Here is a 22,599-nt window from a genome sequence, read left to right as displayed (position 1 = left end):
TAAATTAATGAAGAAGCTAAGAGGTCACATGAATAGGGCGAGAGGCATTGGTACCACCTCAGTCTTGTTCATACTACATCATTTACGTCTGTTACATTACACAATCACAGATCAAAGTTGCTTGCAAAGCTACATTCGCGTCCGTATCCTTATTCACAAACCTCAGCCCTCATCAGTTTATTCGAATAAGAGACAATCACCACTCACACGAATCAAGGGCAAGGGCGTGCCGAACGGGTTTTTTCCTAGCCATCGCCCGCTACGCCGAAACCATAGAGAAGGCTAAGGAAGAGGTTGATGATATCGAGATAAATCAAAACTGCAGGCTATATGTACTCATCATAGCTGAAGCGCTTGATCAGGTTATTGGCGTCGTACATGATGAAAGCGGCAAATATGATCGACCCCAAGCAGCCGAATATCATCCATGATAACTTCCCCAGAGGAAAGAAGATCTGTTCACCAAGCATAGTCCACAAGGTGAGAATTTTATAGCAGAGTATGACGGAGAGCAGGCAGAAAAGGAGGTATGCAAAGGAATGAAAGATGTTTCTCAAGTAACTGAATCACAGCGAAAACGAGTATCACCAGGAGGGAAGCGAGCAAGAAGGGTCCGAGAAAACTGAAGTCGCGGCTTCTTTTTACAGCCCAGAACGTGTACAAAGTAAGCGCGACAACGACGACGCTCGTCAAAATCGCTGATTCCAGAATGATCTTTTTCTGTTAAAGATATGGAACTCGAGATTAGACATAGACATGAAAGAGGTAACTAGTACTTGATCATTAGGGCCTATTGAGCTGTTAAATATATATGACAGAACTCACCAGAGAACTTGCATTTGGAACTTGATCATTACCAACTAACGACTTTCACCGGCTAATTCAAACATTTAAATATCAAGGGATCCCTCGACGTTTATGTTGCACGAACCGGTCATCTTCACAGTTTACAGTAACTAATGCTCTTTCCATCCCAACTGAGAGCGCCTGAGTTAGACAATCTAACTACAGAAAATACATCAAGAACAGTGGACCAAAAATCAAAACCCTTCTGATCCATCGAATTGTGATTGGATACCGAGGACTTAGAGACTCTCCTAAGTCTATATAGAAAGTATCTTCGGCCACTTTCCACAACCACTAATTCAATTTACTATCAGTTTTCCATTAAGAAAATTTACATCGCCGAAGCACGTGCTGACCCTCATTGAATCTTGTTATTTCGTGAGCTCAAGGTCACCAAATGCATCTGCCGAGAGAACCACAGTGAACCGGTCCTCTTTCTGAGATGTAAAACAAACACTTCATTAGTACACTAACAAGAACTCGTTCAAGTGCCAAGGTTGTTCTTCAGGAAAAGCAGAAATGAGTTGACAAGTCTAATGGCATTAGCTGCTACCTGAGATCTGATCCATTTTCCATTTTTATTAAGCTATACATATGCTAGCGCCAGGGAAGAGATTACACAGATTAAAGAAAGAATCTAACAACAGATGACAAGCTCGCCAGGAAATTTACTATGATTTTGGATAAGTTTTCTGAAAAAAGCCAAGAAATGAACTCCCGCAAAACGACTAACCAACATGGAACACAACGACGGGAACACATAAGGACATGGCCTAGATGGTAATTTTTTACTCGGCATGTTGCATAATTAGTGTGATCAGAACGTGATAGTGTTACATTCGCGGCGAGTTCCGCAACCTCACTTATCGGACCAAGTAGAATGAGTTCCAGAGGATAAGAGAAAAAGTGGAGGTACCTTTAGTAAAAAGCGCACGAGAAACCCAGGCCGAACGCCATCGCGATCGTGAACAGACCCAGGAGGACGAAGTTCACCGGATGCCTCTTGTGGTACTCGCGCAGTGGACATATAACTGAAGAGCGATCACAAAGAAGGAGGATGAAACATCCGAACAACAGTAGAAATAAAACGAACGGACATAAACATGGACGTGAAGATGTGCCTTTACTTATCAAAGGGAGGACGAGGAGGACGATGTAGATGGCGGACCCCAGCTTGGTCTCGGCCATGAAGCTCGACAAGGGCTTCGCGAGTAAGACGGCGGTGGCAACGCCGATGGTGAGGAGGAGCTGGGCCAGGATGATCGCATACACTTTGCGTATGAAAGCCCAGCGCAGCTGCGGGCGCTCGAGCATGTTGGGGTACAACACGGCAGCGGCATCGTGGTCTCGGCCACTCTCAACATGGGCGTCTCGGCCACTCTCGACATCGCCAGTCTTGCTTTGCATCGTCGGTATTGCGAGGAAGAAGAAGGAGAAGACAGAAATTACATTTATGTGGGTCGAAATTTGTTGTGGTGAAATTATCTATCGGGTCTGTTACGATCGATTTCAAGAACAAATGGCCGAAATCACATTTGATCCATGAACGTCAAGACAAGAAAGTCGGTCGATTTTCAAAAAAGCGTCTCATTGCGAATAATGATTATTTTAACTCGCGCAGTGTTTTCTTTAAGTGGCTCGATTAGCTTGTCCATTATGTGGGGATTTGTGGAAATTAGGGAAAAATTAAGGAGAAAATTATCAAAAAAAATCGTAAATTTATTGTAATTGTATCGGTTCAATCTTTTTTTTTTTTTTTTGCCTATTCAATTCTAAACCTTTTGCAATTGTGCTAATTCAATCCATCCAGCCAATTTTAGCCACTTGGTGCCATACTATTTTTAGTTTTCTTTTTTTTTTTTTGTTCATTTTTTTCATTTTTTTTCTTCTTTATTTTCTTCTATCTTCTTCCTCCGGCTAGTCCGGCGACCCGCTAGAGGTGACGGCCGGCTGGCAAGGTCGAGCCCTTGCTGCATCAAAACCATGGAACAAACAAAATCAATCGATGAGGTCAGATTGCTGAAGAAATGCACAACCGGAGAGGGAGAGGATGAAAGAGAAGTTCTTTGAGAGATATTTGGACTTACGCATTGGAGGATTCAGCTTGGTTGGCCATGCCGTTCGATTTGAGAGGGCAGAGATTGAGAGAGTGAGGAAGACGAAGGTAATGGTTATGTGAAGGGAGACGGGTTCGAGGTGATGCTGGTCAGCCGACGGCGAGGTTATGCCCCGCTTTGACCGGGCGAGGCTCAACCTCGTTAGATTTGGCCTGGAGAGGCTCAGCCTCTCCATGATTGGGTGAGGTGGCCATCGCCTCTAGCCAGTCCGATGACCGGTCAATTTTGAATAGAAATTATTGACGTGACATCGGCAGGCCTATGTGGCACCACCGATGCTAATATGAATAGATTTTTATTATTTTTTTATAAATTCTTTTATAATTTTTTTATTTTTTTCTGAATTCTTTAATAATTTTTTATTCTTTTCTTTTCTTTTCTCTCCTATTTTTTTTTTTTCCTTCTTCCTACGCAGTCACCTACCTCCTCGATGGTCGGCGACCGGCAACAAGCAAGAGTTGACCGGCCTCGCCCATCGAGCAAAGCTCGACCGAGGCTCTCACCAGCTCTTGCCTGTTGTCGGTTCCCTCCCACCGAGGAGGCCAACGAACATCGAGGGAGAAGGAAACAAACAAAGAAAAACAAGATGTAAGAAATGCATAGTTGGATATCGCAAGCAATGAAAGATATACAGTGCATTTGTGGAAGCGAAATGGAAGGGCAAAGGATCGAAGAGTGAACCGAGCGAGAGAATCCGCCCTTGAGCCCTAGCGGTCGCTTGGGGATCCATGGGGCAATAAAGGTAAAATGGGGAGCATTCCTTTCTTATTTCTATGTGGAAAATCTCTGCAGGAAAGGGAGAATCGATCGAAGATTATGGGATCCTCCAACGCGACTGCTCCATTGTCTTCATTCTCTGGCAGTTAAAAAACGTGAAAGGAGGAGATACCCGAGCTAGCAGACAAGAATAAGGAAACAAGAAGGAAGGAATCAGACAAGAGAAAAAACCAACAGCCAGCAGACAAGACTGCATGGTCATTGGTCATGGAGAACAACAATCTATTGCACTTTTATCAATTGAGTCCTAAATAATTTGCACATTTTGTTAGTTGAATCCACTCGGCCAATTTTGACCAGAAATCGCTGGTATAAATGTCGATCATCCTACGTAGCATGGCCGGTGGCTCTACCAACCTAGGCCCAGGCATCCCTTGCCCAAGGCAACCTTTGCCAGCTCTTGCCGGTGGCCAAAGGAGAGAAAAAGGGAAAAGGAGAAAAGAAAAAAAAAAAAGCAAAGAGGGAGAATTTATAAAAATAAAATAAAATAAAATAAATAACAAAATTAGAAAAAAATTAATGAAATTTTATTACAATTTGTCCACGTTAGCGCCAACCGTGTCACTTGGACGGTTGATGTTCACATCAGCGGTTTCCAATCAAAATTTGCCAAATGGACTCAATTGGCGAAAACTAAAAAGATTTAAGACTTAACATTGGTAAAATTAAAAGGCTTGGTATTGAATTGGTAAAAGTGCAACAAGTTGGTGACTTTCTGGACAATTTTCACTTGCCGTACGGTATGCATGTCTATCCAAACTAGAACCTTCAACTCTCGAACTCTGAATCGTTGCTCCTTTTAAGTCCTTGGTTGAATGTACTTTGTCTAGTTGAGCATAGTTGCTGTCGCATTGCTCACCATGAATGCGTGATTAACTTCGGTCGCTGTTCATAGTATTTTGACGAGCATGTTCGATCGAACACGGTTGTTTTTCACAGTGTTTGAAACGCGTACTCGGTCGCTAACCATAGCAGATGTGCACCATTGATCTATGTCACATCTTTGTTTCATCGTCATTACAATCACTTCCCGCTCGATCGTGAGGTATATAATTTAGGCTCTGTTTATTTCGAGACAATGAACAATTTACAAAACATTTCGCAAGAAATGATTGCTCACATCACTTGAAATAATTAAACAATGAAAAAAAATTGATAATTGATAACAATTTATTTCTAAATATTTTCATAGATAATGTAATATTTTTTCGTATGTTCATTTATGTGAGCGACACACGTTAAAACTTTAAAATAGATTATGATGGTCCTACAAAGTTTAGTATGATATCGTAACTTGAGGTACTGTCTTCAACTTTGCTCTCCTTGTATGTATTTCCACCACTCTTACTTAGGCCAAAGCTACATTACACGGACACGCTGTTTGGAAATTTTTTTCCGTGTCGGACACGTGTCGGACTCGGACACGTGTCCGACACGCTGGACACCGTCGGACTCTTCTCGGACACGCGGTCAACGCGTGTCCGAGTCCGGACTCGCAGTCAACTCCACGGACACGCGAGGGACTCGCGTGTCCGACTTTAAAAGAAATCAAACACCCAATTTTGACCTAATTTCAACTCACCCCTCTCGCTCGCTAGTCTCACCTCTCGCTCTCCCTCTCCCTCTCGCGATTGTCGACTGTCGACCGGCCTCCATCTCACGACTCGCCACCATCGCCGGCTCCCATCGCCGGCTTTTGCTCGCATCGGCCTCTCCCTCTCCCTCTCGCGACCGTCAACTAGCCTCGGCTCGTCACCTCGATCACGCCTCGGCTCGCTCCTTCGGCTCGCGCCTCGGCTCGCGGCTTCTGCTCGCACCTCGGCTCGCGCCGCGCGGTCTCAAGGTATCACTCCTCTGCTCACGCCTCTACTCGAGACAGGGGTTTTGGATCTCCTCCGTTGCGCCGCTGCTCAAGACGGGGGTTTTGGATCTCCCCCTCCTCTGCTCACGCCTCTGTTCACCCGCCTTTCATCTTAGCCCGAGAATCGTGTACACCCATCTCGCTCCCCCACTTAATTTTACTGTTCTATGCTTTTTTGATTCCACTGTTTGGGTGCTATTTCTTTTCTCTTCTTCACCCCCGAAGCTCAAATGGACCAGCGTGATTGCTTAAGCACCCTCTACAAGTATCTCCTTTGTATCCGACCGTGTGTTCTAAAGTAAGGATCTAGATATATTGGTGCAAGTTTTGTACTAATTATTAGCTATTGATTTGCTCCGGATCTGCTAATTCCAAAATATACATCGTTCGAAATGGTAGTTGATTATCGGCTCTTGGAATAATTACTGTGAACTTTTCTTTTTGTTTTGGTGTTGAGTCCTGTCAGCATAGTTAAGGGGAAAGGGCACTCAGCGCTCCGTTCGGAATAAGAAGAAACTAATTTTTATGTGGCCAAGCGAAACTGCTATGCTTGTTGCCCCACAAGCGGCAGACAGAGTGACAGACCCATAGTCAGATCACTTGATAATAAGACATACAACTCTTAGTATTTTTCCTTATTGTATGTTCAACTGGTGTCTTTATCTTTTGTGCATATCTCTGGCTATGTTTTATAAAAACAATGATTTATTGTGTATATATAAAAATATACATATAATATAAAACGTGTCCTAGCATGTCGGAATTTTCTACTTTTTTAGAATTCACGTGTCGGCGTCGTGTCGTGTCGTGTCGCGTGTCCGTGTAACATAGGGCCAAAGTCCCATGTTTTTTTTTTTTTGGTCGGAAAAAAACTGGCATTGCTACTAAATAGAGTCCCGTACATAAGAGGCTAAACAAGGAGCATCAACACACAATAAATCCCATAAGGGTTGAGGTGGGGAATAGCACCAGTGGGTTGGAATACCAAATCGACGGTGCGTCTTTGAGACCCAATCAGCAGCTTGGTTTGCTGTTCTCTTGCAATGGGCCACAGATATGTGGTGGAGACGGGCTAAGATTTGTTGGGCTTGAAAAATGATAACTTCTGCTTCCCAGCTTGCGTCCATCTCCTTGTTGACCGCACGAACTAGGAGAAAATATTGGGTGCTCCTAGAGTGCCACGTCATCTCTAAGTCAAACCATACAAAATTTGACATGTGTCATACAGGGCCCACTTTTCAGATTATTCACAGCTCCTCTTTTCACTCACTTTTTTTTTCCCAAAACATCCCCCATCCCCCATCCCTCCTCTTTCTCCGTTTCTTTCTCTCATCTCTTCTTTGCAAAAGAAACCGCCAGGAAAGACAATAAAAAAAGAAACGCCATGGCTCTGAGACGGGGAAAACGAAACGGACAGTCCCCCCAGCGCGTCGCCCTCGCCTTCCCCTAGCGCTTCTCTCTTTGTCCGTCCCAAACCCTAACGGAATCCGCTACCGCGGCGTCCAGAAGAGGCCCTGGGCCCGCTACGCCGCCGAGATCCGGGACCCCGACAAGAAGACCCGGGTGTAGCTCGGCACCTTCGACGCCGCTGAGGAAGCCGCGCGTGCCTACAACGCCGCCGCCCTCGAGTTCCGCGGCGCCAACGCCAAGACCAACTTCCCCTCCTCCGCCGAGCTGATCTCCTCCTCCCGGAGCCCCAGCCAGGGCACCTCCCTCGATGAGGCCTCCCCCCGCCGCCAGCCGTGGCGGCCCTCGGCGCCCGCGGTGGCAGGGTACGGCAGGCCGGGGTGCGGAAAATTGCTCCTCAATCTCAACCTCCCCCACTAGGTGGCTTGATTTTCCCGTTTAGATCGGTGAATCGGGACGGTGAATTTTTGGATTTTTTTTTTGTTTCATCAGTTTGTTGAGAAGTTACTCTGAGCCCGCCGCGAGATCTCTCTTGTTCATCCGCCGCCGCCACCCGCATCCCCCTCCCCCTCAACCAGACATTGACCCCTGCCTCCGCCTTGTCGTCGTCGCCGCCGCCGTATCTTCGCCGCCCGTGATCTCGGCAGCTCAGCCCGCGGCTCCGTCGCCATCGGCTGCAGACGGCGCCAGGCCGCTTTAGCTGCGACTCGGCTACGGTTGAGGGGTGTCCTTTCTTTTTTTTTTTTCTGGTGGATTCTAGAGAGATAAACGGAGAAAGGGAGAGAAGCGTGATCGGGGTGAGGGGTGTTTAGGGAAAAAAATTGAGTGAAAAGGGGCGGTGCGAATAATCTGAAAAGTGGGCCCCTTGCATGACATGTGTCAAATTTTGTATGGCCTGACTGAGAAATGACGTGGCACTCGAGGAGCACCTAATATTTTCTCCACGAACTAGATCTAGGGAGTCAGACTCCACTGTTACACGAATCTGCTGTTACACGAATCTGCTTTGCAAATCTCTTCCTTATCTTCTAGCATCTTCAACCCTTCTACTAGGGCTCGTGCTTCAGCAAGCGACGCTGCACAGGATGGGATTTTCATGGAGAATCCATCAACCAAAGGCCCATTGGAATCCCTGAGAACTCCTGCAATTGCTCCTTCTAGTTCGGCTTCACCTACCGAAGCATCAACATTCAACTTCAACTCTGAGGCTTTAGGCGGAACCCAACAGGTAGGTGTGCGTGTCTCTGTCTTTATCAAGTTTCGATCTTTAGAGTTCCATCTGCTATAGCTTTCAAGTAAAGCTTCCGCTTCATCAATTAAAGTAACTGCGCGTGGTATTTCACCCCGAAATACTAAGTTATTTCTTGACTTCCAGATACCCCAGAGGGTGACGGCGATCAACTCCAACTGTGCTTTCTTGAGGGAGAGAGCGAGCTTAATGGGAGTTGAAAGGAGGAAAAGTAATGCCATTGGGTATCCATGGATATTATTAGCGCGTCTTGCTCATATGTGTACAGAGCTCTAAGCAAACATGCCAACTGTTCGACGAAATTTCTGAACTTTCTCTACTTTAGAGTCTGATTGTTTCTTCCTCTTAGGGTGCACCGTCTCCGCTGTTGTTGTAGGGTCCGATGGAGCATCTAATTGTAGAGGGAAAAATGAATGCTTTCCAATTGACAGTAGGGTGTAATTTTGGAACCTTTGCCAGCCTTTTTAGAAATACAAGCTAATAGATGGAGTATTCACAGGCATTATTGTGGACGATGGACGATCATGCCTTGAACAACCTCGTGTCCCGATGTTATATTGAGTTTACTGCTGAAGTGGGTAGATGAATCTGGTTCCATTGTAAATACAATGTGAATCCCAAAGTGTATTTAATGGCTGCAAGACATTTTGCTTGGAGTATCCCGCTAGCTAAAGCCTAAATGTAGTTCTGTGTCATACTTTCCTTACACTGATTGAGAATGATTGTCTACTTTAATTCTATGTCTGGTGTGTGCAGGGCATGCGCTGATTGCTAGGCAACTCTGCCAATTGAAAGAAGTTCCTCAGAGATTACTCTTGGCATCTGATTTTATTGGAAATGAAGATGTATGTACTTGCCATGTTCCGTTAATGTCCTTTCGTTCTTCTTTTTTCTCTTTCCTGATTTCCAATTCACATTTCTGTATTGGTGTTTCCCTTTTATCATTTTGCAGAAAGAATGCCAATGATGGTGCTATGACAAACTTTGAGGTTCTGAGCTTCTTACAGTCTAGAGGGGCTTCGAAGGAAGTTGCTGCAACAGTTGCCCCGTCAGAATACAAGGTTGTCCTTCATCAGTATAAAAGGAACTGTCGATCTTGATGGTCTTACCTAATTAATGTTTGTGAATGTTTCAGGTCTTCCAATACTTGGTTGACACAGCTGCCAACAAACAAACAAAAGAGAGTGTTTCTGACCTTTTGGGAAAGGTGAAAAAGTATGACCTTGCAAAAGCGGAGGTGCTTAACATTATCAACCTTAGTCCGACTTTGCCTGTTGGTATTTATACGGTGAGTCCTAGTCGATCTGTTTCTGGTCCTTTTCGTCTTTACCAGTCATTATCTGGTAGCCAATGACTTGGTTCTTAGACAGTCATTTGATGTTCAGTGGTAAATATTAAGAACAACTGACTGAACTCTTCTTATGCTTAGTGGTTTCGAGTTCCCTGTGCTTCTATGAATTGCCTTCATGTAGATCATTCGTGAAAGGAGTAGCGTCTCCTCAAGCATAAGTTGGAAGAGAGTTTGCTGCTAAATTGGCATAGAAAATTATCTTTAATACTGAGTTATTTAAATTTGTATTTTTCCACTATCGCAATAGCTATGTTATCAAAAAGAATCTTTATTCAATTTTTGAACTAGAATAATCTTTGCACAGTTTTCTTAATCATGGTAGATATTTCAGGCAATTTGAATGTAATTAGGATCTAAATATAACTCTGCTGAAGACTTAGTGGCTGGCATGATGCAGTTGATCCTTGGTCACACTGCTCATATCTAAAATGTAAAAGCGTCTTGCACAAAATAGGATTAACCGTATTATCTCTACAAACCTTTTCCTTCGAAGAAATTTGGAAATGGTAATAGTTGAGAATCATTTTTTGCACCAAGATTCTTCTAGGTTATCTTTTGTGGGCCACTCTGCCCTTGTACAAGAAGCTTGGCAGGAATGATCAGGACTATGTCGCATGAACTTTTTTGGGCTCTTTGCTAGGTTGTTGGTGAATCGCACTCCCTTAGTGCTCTTTAAAAATAATCTTATTGGAGAATGTAGAGTGCTTGATCGGATAATGGGGGCCACTATCTCACTTCAAAGCCAAACTTCAGAATGGCGTTTTTGGGGAGCTGAATATTTTGTATGAGGATATGGCCCAGTGACACTGACTGCATCGGTAATTGGGCCTTTCGTAACACAATTATGTAATGTAGTGGTAGAGCACATTGGACTACTAAGATGAAAACATGCTTGCATCCATAAGGGACAACATTTGTTTTTATAGGCTTAACATGCATAGTCATACACTTTCTCGCAGGCATGCCTGCAGAAAAGAAATTACTCTCTTAAATGCTCGTATATGCCTCTAGAGTACCTACTTTTAAGATTGCAAGATGGCTAAATTCTGGTTCTAGCTGTAGTTAGATGTCTTACGACAAATAAGGGTGACTGTATTTAGTATTTAGTATACAGAATTGTAGATATCGAGGTTGGATTAGTATTTGTATGTGTATGTCTCCCGGTGGTGTTTCTTCTTTATGAAAAATATGTTAATGGAAAGATTTCTGGGGATGTGAATATGGTTGCAGTTTGAATTGTATGGTGGATCAATTAGAATTTTGAGGTTATGTCGCTGCAAGTTGTCCATTCCTTCATGGATTCGAGCCCTTGGGGCAGTTCCTCTTTACTTTGTTGAATATTGGTGTGACTATGTGGGTTTATTGCTCATGTGCTGCAATTTTCAGATTGTTGAGAAATGCGATGCCCGATTGGGAGAAGATGGAGCCCAAGAACTCGCAGACATAGTGGCTGAGGTATCGCCACCTCCAGAGCAACCACGGTCCGAAGAGGGTCTTCCTCAGGCAAATGATGTTTGATGCGTGAGAGGACCGTGAAGATGCACGATGTTGATCACCTAAAATTTTCGCCCAAAAGGCCTTACTGCATTTTTAGGAAAATCAGGAGCAGAATTCGTTCAAAGTAGGAGCACAATTCATTGATATCAGTAGATATTCTACCCTGACGAAAAAATCGACATGTACATTTCATTTGGGGCCGTGTTGAACCTAACTTTTGCATAGTACTGCCATTAACTCTCTCTCTCTTTTTTGTTTCCTTGGTTTTTGGGGATTGCATTGGCATTTTAGTCTTCGCATTGTCAAACTTAGAATAAGGTTCGTTACCCTTTTAAAGTATATAATCGCAGTTGCATGCTCCATGGGAGTCATATTGTGGGATTATTTGTACAAGGAGATCAGTCATATCAGAAAAGTGAGATAATTGTCCAAAGATTTCTAAAATTATATTGTGTGAAGATCAATTCAGTGATAAATTTTTTAATTATTTGGAATATTTTTTTGTAGAAATTTTGACGAATTTTTTAATTTAGTCATTTCGGCCATATTTAGCATGAAATCGCTAACATGATGGTTGGTGTTATTATTTTTTATTTTTTTTTCCTTTTTCCTTTTTTTTTTTAATCGCTTGCCCAAAGTTGAAAGGAAAAGAAAAAAATAGCAAAAAAACCTAAAATTAAAAAAAAAATTAGAAAAACTATTCATGTTAGTGCCCATTGCGTAACATAAGGTAATCGACTCTAAATAAACCATCATATCTACGATTTTCAGTAAAAATTGAGCGAAATGACTAAATTGGCAAATAGTCAAAAGATTTAGGACAAACTAGTAAATTGCCAAGAAGTTTAAGATTAAATTGGCACAATTTTTTACCAAAAAAAAAAAATGGCACAATCAAAAGATTTAGAACTAGGTCGTAGTACTATAATTTTTTGGACAACTTTTCCTGAGAAAAGCAATAAGAAGGAGATGCTAGAGACATAGGAGATCACCAACTCCAGGAAACTTAGGTGGTAATTTATTATGTGCGCCCACTAAATGTCTCTTGCCATTTGGTCGGTATACTTATGCCTTGATAATATTGTGAAACCTATCAGAAATATCATGTGAACTTAGCGTAATCAAGTTCCCCAACCAGAACTTCTTGATTCACGGGGAGCAAGGCCGCCCAGAATAGGAGAGTAAGGACTCTAACCTCAATTGATTAATAATAAACGAAAAATCAAGATACGCCCGTTAAGGTTCGGAAGAGCTCTTGCAAGACGTAAAACGTCGCCCCGCAAGAAGGTTTTACACATTTTCCTAGCAATCCGCCGGCCCGCCTCGGATCTCATCTCCAGGGGGTCGCGGCGGAAGGGGATCCGATTATGGTACAAATCTACATGCTCCTCCCCATCATCGGCAGCAAATTTGCAGGCGCCAATTATTTTTGCAATCTTGCTGACATTTTCCTGATTCCAAACATGCCAACCGAGACTCCAAGGATGCCCATGCTATTCTCCATTATCAAACCCATAACCTACAGGCAAATAATTCTCGTCATATGTATCTTTATAAACATCCAAATTTTCAAGTTTTCCCTCCCCTTTCGATTTTACAATAAGAATAGAAATTTTCGAGATTTTCCATTCGAATTTTTCGTGCATTTTCCAAACATAGCCAAAACAAAAAAATAACAAGGGGGGTCCTAATGTCTCCCCTGTGGTTTCTGGATTGGATTCCTAGACGACAATGTAGGGAGGGACACATGACAATTGACAGGGAGGCTTTTGAATCATGTGAGTGTTTCACCTAGCTCATGGGACATGTTCCTACTTTTCTTTTTCCGACATTTTAATTTCTGAGATTTCTACCAAACACACTTGTTTATTTGACAAGATGTTTGTGTTTTCACTTCCTTTTTTGTCAAAAAAAGAAGAAGATAAGATTGATTCAATTTGTACAGCACGGTTTGATTTCGATTGCTTCTAGTGATGCGCCAAATTATTATCATGCCAACCATACACTGTGGTTCATGTTGAAGTTTAGCGAAAATAGCAAGAAAGAGAATTTCATAGTCGCAAAGATGAATGATCATATTTTCTCACTTTTACAAGATTTGATAGTAAATTATGAGAGATTCTTATAATCTTTGTTTATATATTTCCAGCTCATTCATATGGATTAATCGTAAATATCAAAGAATGAACACGGTAGGATACGAACATATCCGGCATTAATGCAGCAATTCACCAACCAACATATATATTATTAGGATATCCTGGCTAAAAATCCAAACGATCAAACGCAACTCAAGGATTTTGCAGAGGCACAAATCATTCTATGCGCGAATCCCACTTAATTAAACATCCAAACTGATTTCAAGTAAACCTTGGCAAGATAGAGTAGCATTGCTAACATTGTCTAGATGATCATATAATTCAAATGTAAATCCCATCGCGAGCCACTGCCTCCGCCAATTCAAACCACCTGATTGATGCCGTTGACATCATTACGGCCCCAGTCTCTTTCTTCATCCCCCAGATCAGATCTCTCTCTCATGCGGCTCTAAAATTGGCCCACATTCTTCTTCGAAAAAATTGTTCAAAAATTCCCAAAATTATTGCATTTTTATTAATTTGGTCCTAAGCTTTTTAATTTTACCAATTGAGTCCTAAGCTTTTTCACGTTTTTTTAATTAAGCTCATTCTGCTAGTTTTGATTGGAAATTACTTACGTGGACGCCGGTCCTCCTACATAACATCATGGTGCTAACGTGTATAACTTTTTAATAATATTTTATTTTTTTTTTCTTTTCTTCTTTTTTTTAACATTTTCTTTACTATGGCCGACAAGGGTCATTGCGGGCGAGCCTGCGACCCTCGTTGGCCACATTAAATACAATTTGAAAAAATGAGAAGAAAATTAAAAAAAAGGAAAATAAAACATAACATATTATTAAAAATTATATACGTTAGCTCAGGCGGTGCCATAAAAGATGACCGATGTCCACGTCAGCAATTTTCGGCCAAAATTGGCCAAATTCACTCAATTGACAAAACTTAAAAAGATTTAGGATTCAATTGGCGAAATTAAAATGTTTATGACTGAATTCATAAAAGTATAATAAGTTTATGACTTTTTGGACAATATTCCCATGTTCTTTCTCATATATCTTTGGCCATCTCAACCTGAAGTCAAGGTTAGCACTTGATGCTTCTCTCTTTTCTTTTTCTTTTCTTTTTGAATTTTTAAATAAGAGCCGAAAGTGAATATTATTACAAATAGAGATGTGAAGTGACCATCATCTCAAATAAGGGCCTCGAGTGGATAAATCGTATCAAATATGGACTTTGGGCTAGCCAACAAGCATGTAACTATTTGGGCTGTCGGAGAAGGGGTATCTTAGTAGAAAGAATATAAGGATTTTTTTTTAGTTTCTAATTTTTTTTACTTTTCTTTCCTTTTCATTTTTTTTTTCTTTCTACCTCTTCCCTCCCTCGGGCTTGCCAATGTCAGACAAGGATCATGCTCGCTAAGTTTGGGCGGGCGAGAGTCGCCCTCTCTCGATTTGGCGAGGCTCGCTCTCGCTTGGGCTAGGCGGGCAAGGCAGCTCTCACCCTTGACTGAGTCCAATGACCTCCATCTACCATCGACGAGGCCTGATGATGGTCGACGAAGGGAAGAGGGAAAAATGAAAAAGATCGGCTCTACAACTTTTAGTGCCATATCTTTCAAAATTCAGTTGTCTACCGTCCGGTTCGCAAGGGCCTGCCTTTTATTTCAATGTTGGGGGCAAGGCAAGCCCCAAGCTAGGAAAAACTAGAAAAAGAAAGAAAAAAAATGCAAAAAATTAAATGAAGAAAATACCCTTCAGCTGGATTGATATAGTCACTTGAGGCTCTTATTTGAAATAAAGTCCATTTCAAATCCTTATACGAGACAATTTAACCATTTTAAGCTCTTATAGCAAACAATGTTTAATCCAAGTCTTTATTAAAAAAAAATGATGACACTTTAAATTCCTAGTTGGAATTTTCCTTTTTAAGTCAATGATTGTCTCTTTCTTTTCTTTTCATTTTATCTTCATTTTTCCTTTCTATTCTTTTCCCAACCTACCTATTTTCCATCGAACGAGATCATTAATGGCGCATTTGGTAATGTTTCTAATTCTCTGTTTTTCTAATCTTTAAGATTTTAATTCTTCTATGTTTCGGCAGTAGTATATTGTTCCGAGAAGCTAAGGTCTAAAATAACGAAGAAAGATGTTTTTCCACGACTCTATCAATCATTCAATTATGTTCCACCTAATCCCTATTTCATGGCCACATATTTTTTGACAAAGAAATGGGAAACCTTTCTACTGTTACATGAATTCGATTTTTATTTCAACCGGGAAAGTCATCTTTTTCTCAATAATGTCTTTGTCATTTGATCCAATGACCTTCCGGATAGGAACATATTTGATAAATACTAATAACTCTCGGATGGAGGAGCATATTATATTTCATTTTTCATCCGTTAAAGCGAAATAATAAATAATAAAGGGAAGGCTATTTAATTTTAATAAAAGACCCACACCCAAGTTCCATAGCCTTGGTTCCACTATACCAATCATGATTTTCCTACCCCCAAAGAGAAAAGTCTTTCCCTTTTATCGAAGCAAACTAGGAGATCGGTTCATGGAAAGAGTACATGGATGAAGCGGCACATGCTTTGATTCGGCACAATTCTTTTTCGGATCGAGAGCTAAATGTGGGCATATTTATCTAATTTCTTATTTTGGTAACGTCAGTTAATTTTTCTATTTTCCATAATAGAAATTGTTCCTGAAAATAGATTTAGAATAGAAATAAGAAGTGAAAAAAGGTAGCTTCTTTGTTCCCGAAAATAAAAGTGAAACAACGTAATTTTACAAAAACAAATTCAATGTAACTTAATACTCGTCTTTATAACCATGAGTTCACCGTCGATTGCCGGTCTCCGCCGCCTTCACTAACATTTTTATAATTAAATAAAAAAAAATTATGAATACAAATTTTTAGAGTCGTACCAAATACATTTTTGTTCTCTTTCTATTACAGAAATGAAAATTTTGCACAATTATCAAAAGCGTTTTTTTGCTCATAAACTGCTTTCGAGAACGGAATCAGAAAAAAAATCATTTCTGCTTAAACATTATTCTCAAGAATATAATTATTATCAAACGGACTCTAATATTTTCTTCTTCAAACTTAGCAAGGGCATCAAGTTATTTGGTAAGTGGTATACACCGTGCAGCTTATTACCTCACTCGCCATTGGCAGCAGCAAGAGCTGCCGGTTTATTCCCTACCACCCAATCAAGAATTCACATCTTTTTGATAACCTCGAAGACGGTACAATTGTTTTTGGGCAAGCTCTTTACATCAAATCGAAACCCTAGGCAGGTGAGGTGAGGTACGTGCTAGAAGCAACTTTCACAGGGAGCTCAAAGCCTGAAAAAGAGTTCAAATAATGGGAAAAAAAGGCAGCGCGAGAGGGGAGGATTGATTTAGGGTGGAAGATAGGAGATCTCGAGAAAGATCAACCACACCACCGAGTCCACCGGCATCCCCAACAACTACGTCAAATCAAAGATCACTTCGAAAACCCTCTCTGCTTTTTCCTCGATGCCCCCCGTTCATGAAACGGTATTTAAATTAATATATTTATAACAAATTTACTTCAATATAAATTAATTTAATATCACAAAAAATCACAAACGAATATATTTATAATAAATAAAAAATAAAAATCCTAAATCAATCTATCTTTAATAATAACTTAATAATTACGTGTCATTCAACTTAATAATTTAATAATAAAAATTTTAAAAAATTATTACAGGTATATTAAATTAAAAATTTTCATGTTATCAATGGAGTTCAATTTGGGGAAGGGTGGTGGGGCGAATGTCTTTGAAACCCTTTTCTGTCTTTTTTTTCATTTCTCTTTGCCCCTTCTCTTGAAAATGCATGATAGTAGAATCCACTGGCTCGACCAGTTCACCCCCTTGGTCAATCTGTCTCGTCTGTTCCGGGAAATTCAATCATTTCTTAACCCCAAAACATGAAAGTCAAGACAAGCAAACAACTGTAAGAAAAGAATGCAGCATGAAATCATCATTTCTCCTCGTTCTTCGAAAAATGGAAATGAAATGTTGTTTCTCGAGCGATGAAATGTCAGGTCATGTGAAACGACGGCTGAATCAATGAGGGAAGGGGAAGAAGTGGGAGATTTTTTTTCTTTTTCTTTTTTTGGTTTTGTTGAAGAGGTGAAATTCTCTGCGCAAACTTCCATGAATAATGAATTTTATCACATCGCACCCCCTTCTTCTTCTTCTTCTTCTTCTTCTTTGATTTCGAAAGAATGGAGGATGTGAACGTGGGACTTTTCCTTCCGTGCAGTCTTCTGCGACCTCATTTAATGGAAAGAAACACCGCCACGTGGATCCGAGGACTGTAGGGTTTCTCTTTCTCTTTGCTCCCTCCTACGTGTACCGTGGCGTGTGAGGAGAGCTTTCGGAATTTTTCATTGCAGACTTCCATGGCGGGGAGAGAGAGAGAGAGAGAGAGAGAGAGAAATGACTGCGACGGCCCTCCAAATCTCCTGCTTTCATTTCTTGACCTGATCCGCTTTACTTGTTTGAGAAAAAAGCTACGGCTAGAGAAGGGTTAGGGTTTTATAACGCCGGCGTCGTAAGTCACTGAAGCCTGAATCGCTTCGTAAAGAGTGTTTTGGCCCTATATAGCATATGAAGTGTAATCGTCAATATACAATTATCTTTTGAATTACAAACTTTAACTACTTATGAGATTTTAGGTTCTCCATTCACCAAACATTTTGATCTATAAGCGATTACAATCTCTGGAATACCCTCTGATCCGGCTTTCAGTTGAATGCTCATTCAAGATCCTTACTTGCACAATGTAATCGACCGCCAATCATCGTACATCAATATCTGTTTTAATCGGTCACCATCTATTGATGTCATTTTCGGTAACATAACATCGATTTTCGCATGGGTGACTTACCAATTCGTGATTACAATTATTGGTTGACAACTCAACATCCAAGCCACAAACGGTACACAAGCCGTGAGTTATTTTTAAGCATCACCAGGACCAAAGACGAGGGTTTTTTTTTTTTTTTGCTGTTAAGTATAGGAACTAATCTTTTGGCACCGGATTAAGTCTACCTTATCTAGCCAATCAATCATGTTAGAGTTAGAGAATTCACACTTAATTACTTTTATGTGACCACTTCTATTATTTGGGCGATTTCAAGTTCACATTCCAATGAGAGATTACCACCATTCACACATCACGAGATTTCTTTCGTGCTTCATCAATAATAAAACGTTCGAGACGGTATTTTATAAATATGTAATTACCTTTCTTAAAATGGTTACATTCGGTAATGACAAAATGATGGTCTTAAAGTGACCAATAGGTATTGTGTGAAATTTAATGCGTGCGGAATGTCGAGGAAGATGGTAAAAATGTTGCTAATTGAAGAACCGAATGTAGGGTCAAAAGTTCTATGCTGACTTTAGGAAGGTTCTTAATTTTTGTGGTTCTCCGGGATAATTGTTCATGGGGGCATGGCAATAGAGACCCGGTTATAGAGGCTCACGGAATGCGCCGGTAAGTTTCATAAACCGGTTAAGTCTAAACTGTTGGTATATATAGACAGTCTTGATCTAAAACAGTTAGCACGCAGGTGGTAGGATTCTGACAGACATAACTCCGATTCTTAAATTAGAAATCTTCCAACGACCCAAAATTGCACTGACCTTGAGAATTCCCCTTTTTTTGGGTCAAATTCGAAGAATATCTTGGTAGGTAATCTATTTTTGTATAATTACTTTTTAATATGTGAAATTAGAGCACTCATTCTAACAAGTTCTTTACAAGCATGCGCAAATTGCGTTTCCAGTGGCATGACATCCAAGGCTAGTATGAGTAATTCCAATTGGGAAAAAAGCCAACGCAAACCCTAAAACATATCTGATGTGACACATCTACCAAATCTTTTTTTTTTTTTTGGACACAAAAAATCTAAAATTTATATATACACACAACACATTTACCCTACACTTACACTTTATTCATGTGATACATTTATCTCAATATTTGAGATAAATATGTCACATGCCTACAAATTTGATGTCACAAAAAAAATGATTTAGAGCAAAGTTCAAAGTCAATGTGCGACACACGTACAAGTTCGGGATTTTCTGTCACAAAAAAAAAATTTCCAAAATAAATATGTCTGCGGCGGGCACAATTTCGAGATATACGTGTCATGGTGGACATTGTTTAGGATTTTTGGTAATTTTCTCACTTCTAATTTGTGATGGAATAGTAATATTACTATACTATTTTGTGAATTGTGGGATTATTAGGGTAAGTAGTTGGTTTGGGCATGCATTTTTCCACTTGGCAGTGTTTTTGTTCTTCGTCACTGTCAGAGAAAACAAAACCTACGTCTAGGACAGAACAGTGACCTAAAAAATATTTAAAAAAATCCTACGAAGAGGAGAGAAATCTGACTAACCAATGGACTAAAAATTTAAAAGGGCACATCTGGAAATGAAGCTGTTCTGAAAGTTTTCAGAGGGAGAGAGATGTACGATGCAAAAGAAAAATGGCAAAGTCCGTAGAGAAATGAATGCTGTCGTATTGGCAAAAAGCTAACAGCCTCTGAGAAATTATTATAAAGAAGAAAAGAAAGCGATGGAACCAAAACACCACACGTTTCGAAACCAAACACCGTCTAGTCTCTCCCTTTCTCTCTCTCTCTCTCTCTCTCTGTCTGAAAAGCTTTTTCCTCCATTGTTCTTCCGAGATCCAAGTCAGTCAGCTCGGCTGACAGCAGAAATGGAAAACCCATCTCTCTGATCAAGTTCAATCCGCACGCTCGCTCGCTCTCTCTCTCTCTCTCCAGCTCTTTAGCAACAGTGATGTCCCCCCGTCCAAAGTCTCCAAATCCTCGACAAGTTTCCGTTTTTTCCCATCTCTCCCCTCTCCCTCACCTCGCATAGAGAGAGAGAGAGAGAGAGAGAGAGAGAGAGAAATCAATGGTGTGCTAATGCTTCAGGGAACCAATTTGCACCCGAGGTATGGTGGTCGTCAATGGTTCAGAGGATCTTCCCAAAAGGAAAGAATAATGAAGTAGCAGCAGCAGTACAGAAGAGAAGAAGACCACACAACTTCACTCAGTTTCCAATGGTTGGAAGATGTTTAAGGGATCATCACCATTTCATTCCTCAGAGCAGGAAAAGAGAAACGGGGGACATGGACGCTTGAGGAGAGAGAGGGTGAGGAAGAAGAAAGGAAGAGAGCATAGTATGGGTAAAATCTTAAATGACAGCAGCGTCCCATATACTTCACAGAGAGTCAGAGAGAGAGAGAGAGAGAGAGAAGCTCGTGTTATAAATAATTACATGTCTCTGTGCTTTTCATTTTGTCCCATAATTATAACCTCGCACCCCCACCTTCTTAATGCAAAGTCAGAACCCACCTCCACCCAAAAAACAAAAAAAAGGAACAGAAGAGAGAGAAACTATGAATGAGAGAGTCTCACTCTCTCTCTAGTTCAGACGAGACTCAGAGTGAGAGCTAAATAAGCTATAATCCCAACAACTCCCCAGCTTTGCTTTCCTCATAATCATCACCATCCCCCCCTCCCCCCAAAAAAAAATCAATCATCATGATATGTACGCAAACGAGCGAAACCCAAGAAAAGAGAGCAAACGAGCTAACCGCCAAATAGTAATCCAAAATGCGGAAGAAAGAACAAGAACATCAACACGACGTCGCTTGTTTCACTTTCAACAGTATCATCATCGGGGCTTCGTCTTCTTCTTCTTCTTCTTCTTCTTCTTGATTTTTCTCCGACTGACGACGATCAAGGCATGAAGAGCTTGCTCCCACACTTGCATCGCCAGGCCTCCGGGTAGTACTCGAGCGGCAGGCTCAGGCCGGGGTGGATCGGCACGTGCACCGGCTTGCACGGCGAGCAGCGCCCGCACTTGGCCCTGCACGTCGGCGGCGACGACCCGGGGCCCGCCAGGAGCCGCCTCCGGGCCGTCGGCTCCGCCAGCGGCCAAGAATTGTGGGCGATCTTGCGGGTGCCTCCGCCGGCGGCTCTCGGGTTCTTGGTCGTCGTCGTCGTCGTCGTCGTCACGAGCTGTCGCGTGACGGAGATGGCGGCGGACGCGGAGGCGAACAGCAAGAGAGCGAGGGCCGTCAAGGCGGCCGTCGAAGGATGTCGGCGGTGGCGCGGCGCGCTCATCACCGAAGCAGAGTTGCCCTGGTTAGCGGCGGAGAGAGAGAGAGAGAGAGAGAGAGAGAGAGAGGGGGACAGACTGTCGGAGGTTCTGGAAATAAATAAGAGAGAGAGAGAGAGAGAGAGCGAGAGAGAGAGGGAGGAGGGTTATAATTGCAGTGTGAGCGTGCGCTTGTGTGTTGAGGTTGAGGTGATTGAATTCAAAGACATCATCATCAAGAGATCTGGTAAAGTCATGTTAATCAAGGATCCAGAAGCAAATCACGTTAAACGGAACAGGACGATGTTAGAGAGAGAGAGAGAGAGAGGAAGAAGAAGCAAATCACGTTAAACGGAACAGGACGAGGTTTTAGAGAGAGAGAGAGTCAGAGAGGAAGAATTTCTACATTTTCATTTCTTCTTTTTTTAAAATACGGAACATGGTTAGTGGGGCCCACGGAAAGACCCGATTGATTGGGTTGAATCTTGAATCTCGTCCTCCATGACTTCTCCATTTTCACTTGCGGTGCATTTCTTTTTGTGCCTTTTTTTTTTTTTCATTTTTGAAATTATTATAATTTCCAAATCATTTATTTTTTTGGCCAAATGAAAAAGGAGTGATACTACATAAATCGAATTTTTTGGAAAGCTGAGATAAGCTATATCTTTGTCAAAATCTACATATAAATCTACATGCCAAGCGGTCGGCACGTTTATAACTCGTAAAAGTTTTAAGTGCTTCCGCAAAAAAAAAAAAAAATTAAAAAGGAAACCGATATGCACTAATCAAAAGTGCTTTATGGACAATGAAAAATATTCTCGTTATGGTTAAAAATGTATGTCTAAATATTTTTATGGACGACAAAAATATTGTACGTTCATTTTCTTTTGGGAGGCGATTTAAATGATCGGTTTTAAGGAAAATTTTATAAATCGATCATTTTTTGCGAAATAAAGAGGCCGATAAAGTTTTGTTATCTTTATGGACTCGAAGCTACTTAATTACTTATTTCATATCCGCTAGACATCAAAAAGAATATTTTGCTACGTAAATCCAAGATTAATTTCATTTTGACCAGTCTCTTCTTGACATTTTCAAAGAGATTAGTGTTGCTAAAGTTTATAAAACACTATTATTCTCTGAGAAATTTGTTAGTCCTACTAACCCAGAAAATGAAGAAAGTTTTGTGAAAGGAGGGATATGACTATGAGAACATAAATGT

At 41.2% G+C, this 22,599-nt stretch overlaps 3 protein-coding genes across 4 annotated transcripts in view; 1 reads left to right on the top strand and 2 right to left on the bottom strand.

Moving 5' to 3' along the window:
- Positions 1-11,465, top strand: part of LOC115750327 (DNA-directed RNA polymerase III subunit rpc9-like) — a 28,471-nt gene extending 17,006 nt beyond the window's left edge. The window contains exons 2-5 of one of the 2 annotated variants that reach the window (XM_030687604.2): positions 9,031-9,102; positions 9,210-9,318; positions 9,393-9,545; positions 10,995-11,465. In XM_030687604.2, the coding sequence (XP_030543464.1) occupies positions 9,095-9,102; positions 9,210-9,318; positions 9,393-9,545; positions 10,995-11,126 (402 nt within the window). In that variant the 5' untranslated portion in view covers positions 9,031-9,094 and the 3' untranslated portion in view covers positions 11,127-11,465. Of the gene's footprint in view, positions 1-8,783; positions 9,103-9,209; positions 9,319-9,392; positions 9,546-10,994 lie in introns of those variants that run through there. The other variant, XM_030687603.2, reaches the window with a different exon arrangement.
- LOC115750326 (protein LIFEGUARD 4-like) lies at positions 70-2,160 on the bottom strand. The gene is made up of 4 exons (XM_030687601.1): positions 1,974-2,160; positions 1,768-1,877; positions 558-723; positions 70-451 (listed from the first exon to the last, which is right to left on the bottom strand). Exons 1-4 carry the CDS (start codon positions 2,158-2,160, stop codon positions 327-329), a joined length of 588 nt encoding a protein of 195 aa, XP_030543461.1. The 3' UTR covers positions 70-326.
- Positions 11,466-20,544: 9,079 nt separating the features above from the next.
- LOC115750328 (EPIDERMAL PATTERNING FACTOR-like protein 4) lies at positions 20,545-21,510 on the bottom strand. Its single transcript, XM_030687605.2, has one exon. It carries the CDS (start codon positions 21,401-21,403, stop codon positions 21,017-21,019), a length of 387 nt encoding a protein of 128 aa, XP_030543465.1. The 5' UTR covers positions 21,404-21,510; the 3' UTR covers positions 20,545-21,016.
- Between the last annotated feature and the right edge of the window lie 1,089 nt (positions 21,511-22,599).

This window comes from Rhodamnia argentea, chromosome 1 (genome assembly GCF_020921035.1).
Source record: "Rhodamnia argentea isolate NSW1041297 chromosome 1, ASM2092103v1, whole genome shotgun sequence".
NCBI lineage: Eukaryota > Viridiplantae > Streptophyta > Magnoliopsida > Myrtales > Myrtaceae > Rhodamnia > Rhodamnia argentea.
The sequence above is the reverse complement of the archived record's forward strand: the minus strand, read 5'-3'. Positions and strand labels throughout refer to the sequence as shown.